This window comes from Grammomys surdaster, unplaced genomic scaffold (assembly GCF_004785775.1).
Source record: "Grammomys surdaster isolate TR1022 unplaced genomic scaffold, NIH_TR_1.0 183, whole genome shotgun sequence".
NCBI lineage: Eukaryota > Metazoa > Chordata > Mammalia > Rodentia > Muridae > Grammomys > Grammomys surdaster.
In genome coordinates, this window is record NW_021604628.1 from 2,784,460 (window position 1) to 2,797,955 (window position 13,496).

At 49.4% G+C, this 13,496-nt stretch overlaps 1 protein-coding gene across 4 annotated transcripts; it reads right to left on the reverse strand.

Moving 5' to 3' along the window:
* Window positions 1–2,684: 2,684 nt before the first annotated feature.
* Window positions 2,685–13,207, reverse strand: U2af1 (U2 small nuclear RNA auxiliary factor 1). 4 transcript variants are annotated; one of them, XM_028767892.1, is made up of 9 exons: window positions 13,067–13,207; window positions 10,592–10,679; window positions 8,113–8,179; window positions 7,257–7,323; window positions 4,472–4,521; window positions 4,286–4,384; window positions 3,820–3,953; window positions 3,642–3,734; window positions 2,685–2,970 (listed from the first exon to the last, which is right to left on the reverse strand). In XM_028767892.1, the coding sequence occupies exons 5-9, from the start codon at window positions 4,499–4,501 to the stop codon at window positions 2,826–2,828; spliced, it is 501 nt and encodes a 166-aa protein (XP_028623725.1). In that variant the 5' UTR covers window positions 4,502–4,521; window positions 7,257–7,323; window positions 8,113–8,179; window positions 10,592–10,679; window positions 13,067–13,207; the 3' UTR covers window positions 2,685–2,825. The 4 variants fall into 4 exon arrangements, with proteins under 4 accessions (XP_028623725.1, XP_028623724.1, XP_028623723.1 ...); XM_028767891.1 differs by lacking the exon at window positions 7,257–7,323 and having other exon boundaries at window positions 13,067–13,201; XM_028767890.1 differs by lacking the exon at window positions 8,113–8,179 and having other exon boundaries at window positions 13,067–13,180.
* Between the last annotated feature and the right edge of the window lie 289 nt (window positions 13,208–13,496).

The following is a 13,496-nucleotide window of genomic DNA, read 5'->3' on the forward strand; positions in this document are numbered from 1 at the left end:
CGAGGGAGGGAGGAAGAGAGAGAGAGAGCGCAGAGGAGGCAAGCAGCCCCTTTTATACTGAGTCAGGCACACCTGGCTATTGCCAGGTAACTGTGGGGCGGAGCTTAGACAAAATGCTAACACTCTCTACATAGCCCCCTGGCTGTCCTGGAACTTTCTAGGTAGACCCAGCTGGCTTCAAACTCACAGAGATCCTCCTGCCTCTGTCTCCTGAGTGCTGGGATTAAAGGTGTGTACGTACCACCATGCCTGGCTACCTTTGTGAGTGTGTTTGAGACAGGATCTAGCTGTCCAGGAAGCCTAGCTACCTCGCTAGGAACTGGGATTACAGAGATATGTCACTGTGCCTGGGATTACAGAGATATGTCACTGTCCCTGGCCTGGTTTATTCATTTGTGTCTCTGTGAATCCATATTTGTTGTTTGTTGTTTGGTTTCAGACCCCAGGACAAGGGACTGAGATGAATATTTTACAGATCAAAGCAGACCTGACCTCCCAGTATCCCTCAGTCCCTCCCTGACATACCCAGCCCTCAACCCTGAACTTTCCAGCCCAGGGACTGGGCTGCCCTTCCCCCAGAGGCTCCTTCCTATCTATATAATCCAGACATTTTGGTCTCTTCCCCCCTCCCCCTCTCTCCTCTTTCTCCTCTATGTGCGGGCATCCTTTCTGTCTTTTTCTTCCTCCTCCCCACTTTCTCTCCTCAGTCCCTTGGGGCCAGGGACCCCACCTGAGAACGGCTTCCCAATAAACCTGCATTTAATATCATCTAAACTGAATTGGATTGGCTTATTTCACCAGCGAAGAAATAATCTATCACTTATTACGAAACAGAATTTTATTATTGAAAGTATACCGTTGAGTATTTTTTATAGACCATCACTGGGTAGCCTAGGCTGGCCTCAAAGTCAGAGTTTTAGGATACTCACCCTACCCCATGCTCTCAATGAAATTTAAAATAAACACAATAGTCTTTAGTGTTCACAGAGTGGCAACATTGTTGTCACAATTTAATTTTAATTACCTGGTCAACTCCAAAGGAAACCCAGCGTCACTGACTGTCACTCCCTGCCCTCAGCTGGACCAAACACGACCTGATGCTTCTTCATATTTTCATTTCCATGTGAGATAAGTCATGATCCCAGAACTCGGCAGGCAGAGACAGGCGTATCTCTGTGAGTTCGAGGCCAGGTCTCAGAGTGAGTTCTGGGACAGCCAGGGTTACAGAGAAACCCTGTTTTGAATCAATCAATCATCCATCAATCAGCCAATTGTCCCAATCAGGAATTGTGATAGTGACAACTTGATGAAATTTAGAAACAGATCTCTGGGCATATCCAGGAAGATTACATTAATTAAGTGGAGAGACACAACCTTAATATGGGCTACACCACTCTATAGGCTGGGGTCTGACTAATGAACAAGCAGGGGGGCAGCGTCATGGACATGATGGAACAACTACCTCACACTTGTCCCGCAGCATGCCACCATAGGTGATACCCCTCAAGTTATGAGGCTAAAGAAACCCTTTCTTAACGAAGTTTGAACAACACTGCTAATGCCATTTTGGCTTATACTGCAGACTCAGAGTCTAAGTGTCTAGATTGAGTGGTTCTCAACCTTCTTAATGCTGTGACCTTCAAATACAGTTTTATGCAATTCTTCATGTGGTGGTGACCCCAATTGTTAAATTATTTTATTTTCATTTTTTTTTTTTTTTTGGTTTTTCGAAACAGGGTTTTTTTGTGTAGCCCTGGCTGTCCTGGAACTCACTCTGTAGACCAGGCTGGCCTCGAACTCAGAAATCCGCCTGCCTCTGCCTCCCAAGTGCTGGGACTAAAGGCGTGCGCCACCACTGCCCGGCCGAAATTATTCTTGTTGCTATTTCATGTAACTGAAATTTTGCTGTTACAAATCATGTCTTCTGGTGGTATTTGGTGACCCCTGTGAAAGGGTCATTTGAGCCCCAAAAGGGGTTGTGACCCAGAACTGCTTTCTGGAGCCTAAGTCATAAAGCATGACCTTCTGATGTGGCACTTCCTTCTGATGTGTCTAGGGATGGACCAACAGTGGGTTCTGGCTCAGAGTGAATAGCTGTCCAGATGCAACGTGTGAACTCCCAAAAGTAGCTAAGTGTCACTCAGGCCTGGCATTGAGGTGTAGTGTGGCCACAGTATGTCAACACCTGTCACAGTGTTTAGACAGGCAGCAGCATTCCACCTCCCAGCACATGTGATTTAGGGAAAGAGACGTCACACAGGCCTTGGACAGCGGTTGTGATGGGACATTTTTATGGGGATCATTTCCTGGGCATGTAAACACACGCCAGCAATTCTGTCCCACCAGGTATGCACACTGCATGACTACTCAAGTCCTGGCTAGAAGACACACAGGTCACCTCACCCTAGGACACGCTCTCATACAAATATGGTTGGTGGCTTGAGGCTGGGTGTTCAAAGGGCTGTAGCAGGGCATCGGCTCACTGGCTGTGAGCAGAGAAAGGCAGAGACCCACAAGCCTCGGGGAGAAACTCTTGGTCACTAAGGGCACTGCAGCAGCTCCTTACCCTCCCCCACCAGCTGCGATTTTATGTCCAATTTAAATTTGTGTTTATACCAAGTGATCCAAACCTAGCACTTTTAGAAAAGCAATTGCAGAAAAGACTTTACAAGGAGTCGCACCAGTACTGTATCACTACAAATTTTATTCAGAAACCCATCTTTGTTTTTTTTTTGTTGTTTTTTAAAAAAAAAAATCCCATTATGAACTGGCTTGTCAACCAACTACAACACTGTCTAGCAGACACACGGTAAAAATGGCTCGGCTCAGAATCGTCCAGATCTCTCCCGGTCTCTTGACCGCCTCCTGTCGCGCTCCCGTCCTCCGCCACCTCCACCTCCACCTCCACCTCCGCGCCCACGGTCTCTGGATCGGGAACGCCGCTCCCTGGATCGGGACCTGGATCTATGCCTGGATCAAGAAGTAAACGGCATCAGAAGCAGAGCATGACAGCCCTGACCGCAGAGATGACACATAAAGCCAGTGACTTGGAAGCCCCAGGTATGAAATGCATCCCAACTTTAGATGTTATCTTCAGGTAGGATGCACCTCCAGACTGAACGGGTGTGGTATGTTCGGTGTGATACAGCTTTCAGATCCAGCCCAAAAGCTGTGGGCAATCACAAAACAAATAAGGCTGGGCAGCAGTGAGCTCTGGATGCACACCCAGAAGACACCCCACCATGCTTAGCCCTTCTCCAACCTGACCCACCTCAGGATTTGTTAGGCAGAGTCCTTCGGACCATTTTTTTTTTTTTTTTTGGGTGGGAGAGAACCATCTAGAATCAGTGAACTCACTTGATTCCAGGAAAACAGTGCCCACCTGTCAGCAGTACAGGAAGCTGGCCCTAGTGCCATGCCCACTGCAGGCAAACCAGACAGACAACCCGCACCCCTTCAGAATGCCTCCCTGTACAGCAGGGCAGGATTCTCCCAGGCATTCTGTATTTGACATAATGCACCAGGATCTGAGCAGACACATCGGGGACGAGCAACCCCAGGCCTGTTTTCCTCTGGCCCTGGGGAGCTTCCCTGTTTACAGCCCCCACCCCGACACGACATCCTGCACCCAGAGGACTCACTTCTTGCGCCGGCGTCCATACAGCTCCCGTCGAAGCTCTCTTGAGATCGGCTTCAGATGCATGAAGTTGCAGAAACCCCCTCTTGTGCACTCTCTGTGGGTCAGATCCAGACATGTTACATTGTGCCCCTGCTGACAGCTCTGCCCACCCCACCAGAGTCACACTCTTCCTTCCTTACCCCATCTCATACTGGCGGCAGCAGGCTTCCCTGAAGTCAGTTACTGGGGACAGCTCTGCATGGATCGGCTGCCCGTTAAACCAGCGGTTATTCAAGTCGATCACAGCTTTCTCCGCATCCTCCTCACGTCGAAACTGAAAAGGCAAAACAAAGTGTCTGCTACTCCACCGCTATGTTGCTAAGGGTTGATTCTCTACCCTACTACTGTTACACACACTCCCTGAGGCAGAGCATTATGGGATGACGAAGTAAAACTAAACTGGCCAATCCTCCCCACGATGGACTCCAGGACAGCCCAGTGTTCCCTTTCAGTCTAATCCACTAAGAGCAAATGTGGGCGTGTTCCCAGAGTGTTAACAAAGCACGCAGGCGGGCCTGTGCCAATGCAAGCAGCTTCAACCCCAGAGCCGACTCCTCCCTAAAGCCCAGTCACAGGATGACAGCCCACGGCACCCACAGTCTGTACCTTGACATACACGTTCCCCACCAGGTGGTCCCCTAGGTTGTCACAGACGTTCATCTCCTCAACTTCCCCATACTTTTCTTCCATCTCAGTGAAGACTTCCTGGAGGAGAACACACGTTGAGGAACCCCGCACGCAGCCCCATCCCAGGCCACCCTTACTGTTCCTGGCCGGCCGGCAGGCACTCACCTCAAAGAACTCGTCATAGTGCTCTTGCATCTCCACGTCGCTCACAGCACCTGCAGGCAAAGACACCCAGCTGGTGAGCGCTGTGGCCTCACCGCCCTCGCGCTCAGCTGCTATAGTGACTGTCTAGAGGACGCCAGGCCAGAGCTGCATGCTACAGGAGCACCGACTTGCTTGCACCTTGGAGTTGCTGAGATCTTAAATGCCCACAGCCTCAGTCCTGGCTACCAAAACCACAGCCAGCTTTAGTCCGTACCAAAATGGCATACAAAGTTCAAGGAAAAAGGTGACTCTTGGATTAAGACCTTTTAAGAATAGAACTGTGTTCCTTGAGGCTGGAGGCCAGGAAGTACACTGATTCCCTCTGTTGGGTCAGAATGGAAGCTGAGACAAGGGTGAGCGATCAGGAGCTCTCGTGCCTTTACACACTGCCAACTGCTGAATGCTAGCAAACTCTGTTGTGACTGAAACCAAAGCCACCAGACTTCAGCATTTGGATGTCTTGCTATAAAGACAGTCAGACCTTGTTGAAGGTGTTCCCAACCTCTGCACCCAGTTCCTCTCCATAAGCCACACACAGTAATTGAAGCCATGGCTGTTCATGAGCACTTCTGCCCAGTCTATCCCAATGATCACTCCCTCAACCGCAATCCAAGACACCAGAGAACTGGTCTGTTAATAAAGTCATGTTCTAAACAGTTGGGTGAGGAGCTGGCAAGGGCCTTAGTGGGGTTTGGGGGCCATGCTGGGTCTGAATTCAATTGATCCCTTCTGTGAGCCATGTTCCTGGACAAGCAGGGGGCTCCCAGGCCCACTTGCCTCGTTGGCGCATCCCTCAGAAGGCATTTGGGTGGGTTGGGGCAGTATCCTGAAGTCTGCTCAACTCACTGGTAACTGAAGCTAAGAGCCGACCTACGTTCTGATTTTGGTAACTGCAGCTCCCTTTCCAATTCATCTGGAGTTGTTTTAGTTATTCTGACTTTTGAGGAAACAAACTGGCCTGACAATCCAAATTGTATTAAAGGCACCAGGCTACCTTAGCAGGAGCACACCGGTATGTGGTGCCTGAGCAAACCTTCAGGGGTGCCTGGCCCTCCCTGGGAAGAAAGAGGTCACAGGCAACAACAGAAGGCCCACAGGCAGGCTGTGGCAGCTACAATCAAAGCCTTCTGCACCAGGCAAAGAATAGTAAAAAATACCCCCGTGCTCAGAGCTCCAACAAACACTTGGTGGTTTTAGGACTGATGAACACACCTACTCTGTTCCTGATCCCATCTGTCAAAATGACCCACAGGCCAAGACCAGCAGCACAGCAGGACACTGATCAGAACACAGTGGGCTCAGTATACTTTAAGTATTACAACTTAGAAAATGACTACTTTTCTTACAGACACACTATTCTTAAAATTGAGACTACCAGACTACCATTTAACTTTATTTTGCATATGTGAAGTACATTTTTCTACACATGTCAAGCTGGGAACTAATTTGCTCTAAAATAAAGTTAGTTTCATTTACTTTCTACAACTGGGACTGGAAGATTTAATGAGAACTGAAAATTCAGTTTATAGTACACCCCCAAACATAAAGTGAATTGCAAATAGAGACAGCAAACACAACATCCTGTCAGGAAAGCAGAGTCCCCAAGTGAACAACCACTGTTATCAATCACCTGTTTTCCATTTGCTTGGACCCCAGGGCAGGGACATGAACAAACGTTACTTAATAAAGCCACACATAAACATTTCCCCCCTCCTACAGTCCTTATTTCTAACAATAAAACAAAGCCAAGTATTTAAATCAGGGACTGGTTGCCAGCTGACTGCTATCTCAATTCAGAGAGCGCTCTATCGTCAGGTCAGGGTTAGCGTCACAGACACCCGCACCTCAGCAGGAAAAACACACGAAAAGCCCCATCTACACAAACTCGGGCACCAGAGCTTCCCCAGCCTGGCCAGCTCCAGTGGGTGGTAGTCCTGGGACCATTTATTAACCCAGGGCAGGCCAACAAGACATGAAGGTTTTGGTCACGGTGTGGTGGATTTAGCCTGTGGCCATCCAAGGGGAGTCTACTTTGGGTCTGGACATGATTGCATCCCAGTGTTCCACTGTAGAAATATAGTAGCTCCCAGTACAGGAAGAAATATGCAAAGATTGCTGATAGCAGCTTAAGCTGTTGCCCCACGGAGTACCCTTCATTACCAAATATAACACGCTGCCTCCTCCCGAAGCCCGAGATGCTACCTATGGAGTGGGTAGCTAGACACAAAACATCTCTGTGCTGAGTGCTCGTCTGGTTAGCACACCTGCATGGTGACCCTGCATAGTGCGGACTGCAGACCCTCACCTGGGAAACACTCAGAACAAGGCCCCCTTCCTGTAAGAACGTGACCTCTGACAAGCAGTTTATGGAAATGAGGCTAACGAGCAACCAAATCCTAAAACTTCTTAGCAATTTCTGCCGAGTTCCAGAAAGTGAGAGCGCCATTCGGATGTCGCTGCTCTTCAGAGGGAAGAGCAGACCTCCAACTCAATCCCAGCGCATCCCAGGGTGACGGTCCAAGTGCAGAGGGAGCAAGAGCAGCAAGTCCCAACTACGTCAAGGGCGCCCTCGACAGTCACTGTCACCCTGACTAAGGGACAGCATCTCCAGCAGGTCAGTGGGGACAACAGGTCCTGCCATCTCTAGGACGAGATTCTTGACACTAGCACAGCAGACCAGGTGGATGGACACTGAGCTCTGACACGCAAGCCCAGGGAACCAGGGAAGGAACTTGTATGAACTTACAGCGCAAACCGTCAGCAGACTGGGAAGAGTTTTGAGGGTTACGGTAAATGTTCAAGAGGGCAATGGTCTGAAATACAAAACGCAACAACTTTATATTATGGAAATTAAACGTACACACTTAACCGGCTGCCTGTGGTGATCGAGGCTTCAGTGGAGTCAGTGCTGAAAGAGAGCAGGTTATCTCCCTCGGGCAGAGGTGTCCCCTTAGTTGGTGGCTGTCTTGAACTACACTAACACTGCAGTGCAGGGAGATCTCATGAGATGCCAATATCGCACTTCTGCCCACAGCGGCCTCTCCACTGCCAAGTGCCAGCAGAGCAAGGACGGCACCGGCTCTTAGCTGACAGACTGAGAGGAAAAGTGCTCACACCTGCGACGAACCGAGTGCTGTACCAGAGAAATACAATATCTCATGTCATGAAATCTCCACTTCCTAGAGGAAAAATTATAATGGTGAAATAAAACCCACACGTACTGGGCAACTTACCTTGTTGACTCCTTAATATTCCTACCATTTTAACTTTACAGAAAGAACTTAAGAAAGGCCAGGGTTCAGTCACAGTAAAGGCCAACAACTGGCTACCCGGGTCAGAACCCGCTTCGTGTAGGCGGACACTCTCGTGACAAACGTAAGTCAACAGGAGAGGCCGGCCAGTGACTTTCCCTAGGAGAGCGCCTCCTGAGCGCTTGTGGCCCCTGTCAAGTTCTGGCTGTGCGTCACGAGGTCCCAGCACCAGCACCGTGTCCTGTTTGCAACAGCTCTATGTCAGCAGCTCAGAGCCAGCGTTATGTCTCAATTAAGAGTGGGCTCTTGAACACCAGCGTTTAAAAAAATTTCTCCAACTGTGGGACTTACAGTGTGAGCCGTCAGCCGTCTGTGCACTGTTTTGGGGATTACGATAGATGTTTTGAATCAAGATGGTCTGCGGGGAAAAAAAATAAAAAGGGGAATTCTACTGGCTGCTGTGCATATATTAGACAATTGCAAAGAGACAGTTTGTTTGCAAACGGTTAACGTTTGTTTGTTGTTTTTCTCACACAAGTCAGACACTTGTGTCTTGTGCAGAGTATACCAAAACCATCATATTATGAAAACAGAGTTTGAGCAGTGACTTGGGTCAAGTCAGCCAGCAACCAAGAAGGAACTGTATCTGTTGTTTCGAGTGGTCCCCGTTACCAAGAATCAAGTGCTTCAATACAAGATAAGAACACTAACACTGTCTTGTACTTCAAGTCAGCACACGTGTTAAAAAGTCACATAACCGTGTTCCCCACACAAAGTCATCTGTCTTAACCAAATGCATACTTCAACTGTATGCAGCACTAAAGGTCTCTGGTCTCTTAGCAAAGCAGCCACGCCAGTTGTCTCGGATACCTGACTCTTAGTTAGACTTTCTTGGTGGGTCTCTGTTTACATAATACAATAGTCAAAACATTTGCTCTTTTGCGATCCTTCTTTTTAAGGAAACACATCCTTTTAACCCTTGTGCTTTTAACTGGATCAGGCAGACTTGAAACCTTACACTGTACCGTTCTTCTTAAAATCAAGTTGTCTGAAAAAACAAACCATGTTTAAGTTAGTAAGCTAATATAGTACATCAATCTCACGTCCACATCACTCGAGCTTACAAAGAAACCCACCCTGAATCACACTACAATTATGCTAGCCAACACTGCGTGACCTACAGCACAGACTGACTCAACAACTTGCTGGAAAGAAAGCAGTTCTAAGTGCTCTGCAGACCAGAGTTCAGCTCCAGGCTGTGCTCAAAGGGTGTAGGGTGAAGAACAGTGTTTGGGAGACAGGTCTGCTGCTGGAACCCACCTGGAAGGAAGGCTGAACATCGGACCACAAACCTGAACCACTGAGTTCATCAGCTAGTCCTCTAACCCCCCCTAGGTGGGCCTGCACCTTCAGGTTTCCCAGAGCTGACTTTTCCCAGCTTCCTACTGGTAGCATGGTGGCAAGAAGATGCCTGGTCCCTGCAGGTCTCCCCAGTACCGAGGCAGACAAAGGCTGCTCACTATAGGGACAGTGATGTAAAAGGGGAAGCTATAGTTACCCAACTGCGGTAACTGTTGTAGTGCTGGGCTCATCACAGTATACAGGGCCCAGCTCCCTGCTGTATTCTAGGCCTCAGTGCTTAGAGCTCTTGAGGAAACCGTGTGCAGCTTGGGCTCAGAGAGCAGAGAGCAGCCTCTCTGCCCATAACCTCACATGCCTCTTAACCAAGCACAAAGACACTAAAGGCATGCAGAGTCAGCAGCTAAGACCACTGGGTCAGCTGGGAGATTTTGTTAATAGTCAGATAAACAACACACTCATAGCAGTTTAAAGCAGAGGCTTTCATAAGTCTTAAATTCACTAACAGACCCTTTAGGGTCACTAGAGGGTAGATGCCTCCCACACTAACCATGGGGCAGTCAAGAATAATTGGGAAGGAAAACCTATCATGCTCTCCCCTGTAAAAACATCCAAGGCTGTGTTTTCCAGGCTTACATTCTAAAACAAGGTTCCTTTCTTCTCTGTATCTCCTTGTATAGCTGGCCAATGTCTTAACCTTCTACAGAAAAACAATGTAGTATGCAAGAGGGAAACATGTGAAAGAAAGATGCACCCTTTAAAGAGATGCACCCGAAGCTTCCGGGCCGCTGTAGGGAGGCCTGGACGGAGCAGTGATGAAGTCAACAGTCTCATCTAGACAGACTCAGTGAGACCTTCCACTCTCCCATCTCTTAATTATCAAGTCTGTGCTGGGACCAAATTGTGCTCCTCCAACCCCTACTGCCCCATCAAACGAAATAACATGGGACTGAGTTTAACTCAGGCAGACCTAAGCTTACACTAACACGTCTCAGTGAACCCAAGAAAGCCCAACAGGAGCAATTTATGCCCATCTTTAAGTTTCTATGCTCATGATGCCTTGTGGTGTCAAACCATGGACCTCATGGGGTATTAGCGAATGCTGGGTCTGCTGATAGACAGCCATGCCAGCATGCCTCACCCAGTGACTGCATCACTACTGCTCAGTGAGCAGCAATTCCTCTGCATCCGCTCACGTCTCTCCGTAAGGGAGAAGAAAAAAAGGGCTGAGAACTCCAGCTTCAGCCAACACCCAACCATGTATTTTTAAGAACTCCTCTAAGGTCAAGAACAGCAAGACTTCCCACTGGGGTAGGTCCATCACCCTCTGTAACAAATGCAAAATAAAACCAGAGGGAAGATTTGATTTGCCGAGTGTGTGGGAACATTAATCACTCCTGAAAGCACAAGAACTTTTGATAATTTGTGAAAAAAATAAAATAAAAAACAAAAAACCCAACAACACACAAACCTGGCTAAATGTTGGTTTATTGTGCAACCGAGAACATCTGTCTCCATGACGACATGCTCCGATTTTGAAATAAAATGAGCAGTTGACTCTGTAAAAGGAAAATACAAACTGATTATTTCTGGGAAGATGTGGCAGAAACATCATTAACTTGAAGCTACTTCCCAGCTACCTTCTTCCATGCTACACAAGTCAGGCAGCTCTTGCTGGCTGTGTCCTCTTGCAGGCAGTGTTAGAGGTCACTACTCCAGCTCCCCACAGAAGGGCTCTAATTCTAACCTGTGTCCTGCTACCCTAAGCCTTCGAACATTTTCTTTGCCTTTTAAGACTGTCCCACTCTGTGGGTCCTGGGTACCACCAAAGCACTATTCCAAGGACGAGGATGTGGTGTTTGCTCACAGGCCTGATTACTGCTGTCATTACATAAAGAAAACAGAAAACAAAGTTCAAGCTCTCTCCAACTCATGTACCAAACTAAGAGGAAATTTCCAAACTAGTCTGAAGCAAGCAGGTCTCTTGGCTTCATCTCAGTGCAAATGTGCTATGGGGAGAGCTAGCCTGCCTCGCAAACAACACATGAGCATTTCACCTGCCACAAAGCCCTGCTCAGATACTCCACAGAGCCACAAGCAACCTAAACCATCAGGTGCTGGGTAGCCTGCAAGATCTGTAGTTTCAACTTGTCCTGAGGCAGCTTCCCTATGCAGGTGTCAGCTGCAGAGGCAGGAACGCTGCCCCATGAATACTTTTTAGCAAGAGCCACATGCCCTGGTGTAAAGACTGAAGGTGGCATGGTGGACATGAAGACCAGTCAGTTATCCTCTGTTGATGATCAGACACTTAAGTCTGTGGGTTTACCTGGAGAGGAGGAGGACTGCTAATGATCTCCTTACTTTCACACAACCTAACTTGATTAGGTAATCTTTCTCTAGAAAATCAACAGAAAACAAAGAGCTTGTTTAAAAAATACCTTGGAGCTGGGCAAACTTCTGGCTGAAAATACTCAAGGGTTCCACATGAAATATCTCTCAAACCTGCACTCCCAGCAAACACCCTGCTCCAGCCGGGTAGCGGCACACACACCTTTACTCCTAGCACTTGGGGGGTGGGGCAGAAGCAGGTGGCCCTCTGAGTTTGAGGCCAGCCTGGCCTACAAAGAGCTCTGGGACAGCCAGGGCTCTGCAGAGAAGCCCTGCTTTGGGGGCGGCCAGAGGAGAAGTACAAGGAAAAAGGTTGGTTTCTGCCAGACAAGCTGGGTCTAGAAAACAAGTCACAGCTACATACTTGACTGGTAAAGATTCACCACCTAAAAAGCCCCAAAGTTAATAGGCACACTACGTTCCTGTTTCAGCTAAAATAACATAAGTAATCTAGATTTTTTTTTAAAAATTATGACTAGTTTGCTGAGATGGCCCTTCACTACACAGATATGAACCCAGGGCTGGAACTACTATGCCTCTGGTTTTGAAGTTCCAGCCTTTGGGCATCAACACAGGAAAACCTCCTTAACACAAGGCACAGTCTTCCTCCATGACTTCCTGAGAACTCAGACTTTATCCCATCTGATTCTCCAAGACTGGCCTAGACCTGACATCCAATAAAATCTCTGAGTGGCTGCCGACTCGGGCATGAGACTTTTAGAACCATCCCCTCTTTCAACCACTGTAGACTGTATAAAGGTGCCTGATCGGATAGCCTCCATCCTGGAAAACAGAACATTTTTAACAGTGAGAAATGTGGCACCAAAAAAATGTTATCTACTGTAAACGCTTACCACCGTGACTGACATCTGCGTAAACCTTGAACAAGATGAACAAGATTCGGAAACATAAAGATGGTGACTACTTACTGGGAGCCGATTAAGGCAGACACTTAAGTTTTTAGCGTCTGAAGACATTCCCCCCCTTAACCTAAACTTCAGCCAACACTCTGGAAAGGAGTCTGTGCCACCGCAGCATCCGAATGCAGGCGGGAATATTGTAATTTCTTTTCCTCTTACCCTAACAGTTGGCTACGAATATGCAAACCTTAATTTAAAAAGAAAAGCGGGTCCGCCAACGCTTTAGGCGGGCAGGAGGATTATTCGGTCGAAACCGCTCCCAAAGGTCGGCCCCAGCGACTGAATGCTAGCGAGGATGGTGCCACAGCACTTCCGACACGACAACTCAAAGCCTAAAGTTGCAAGAAACGTGTTACCTCGCCACAGAAGCCCGAGGCAGCGGTGGGAGCGCGGCGTGGAGCAGGGCCCCGTGTAGAACCCGGCATGGAGCGCCCGCCGTGGAGCTCTAGGCGCCGAGGCCCAGCCCGAGCCGCTCGCCAGGTCCCGCCGCCCGGCCCACGAGGCGGAGGCGCTGAGCTGCGCGAGGCCACCAGGCCCGAGCCACCCGCTACGCCTGGACGCCACCGCCGCTTGCCTCGGCCGGCACCCGCTGCCCGTCGCCGCCCCAGCCCAAGTCCCGGCAGGCCGGCCCTACTCACTTGTCTTTCTCGGTGCCGAAGATGGAGGCCAAATACTCCGCCATTTTCCAGTGGACGACTCCGGCAAGGCAGCCGACGCTGCCGACTGTACCGACGTCCCCTCCGGAGACGTCACCGGACGCGACGACGCTCTCCCCGCCCGTCTAGCGGCTCTGTCCAATTGGGAAAGGCGCTGCCAGCGCGGGGGCGGGACGAAGAGCGCGCGGAGGCTCCGCCCCCTGCCCCGGCGCCTGCGCACTCCCTGCCGCCCGGGCGGGTCCCGCGCATTGCTCTCTGCTTAGGCTGTAGACACCCGCTCCGCGCGTGCTCAGCCCCGCTGTTTCCCGCTCCCGCCGCTGGAACCGCGCCCTCTCCCCTTGCTGGCCCTCCTGTCCCAGGCCTCCTACTGGTGCGGCTGTAGACAAGGGGCCCTGTTCGGCCTCCTGGAGGG

What these genes read in the sequence shown, in the direction of transcription:
- U2af1 (XM_028767891.1), bottom strand. Translation starts at nt 13,110, where the DNA reads ATGGCGGAGTATTTGGCCTCCATCTTCGGCACCGAGAAAGACAA. An exon ending in GACGGCTGACGGCTCACACT is followed by an intron (nt 4,522 to 8,112) that starts GTAAGTCCCACA and finishes CTTTGCCTGCAG; the next exon opens with GTGCTGTGAGCGACGTGGAG. An exon ending in TGCCGCCAGTATGAGATGGG is followed by an intron (nt 3,735 to 3,819) that starts GTAAGGAAGGAA and finishes TCTGACCCACAG; the next exon opens with AGAGTGCACAAGAGGGGGTT.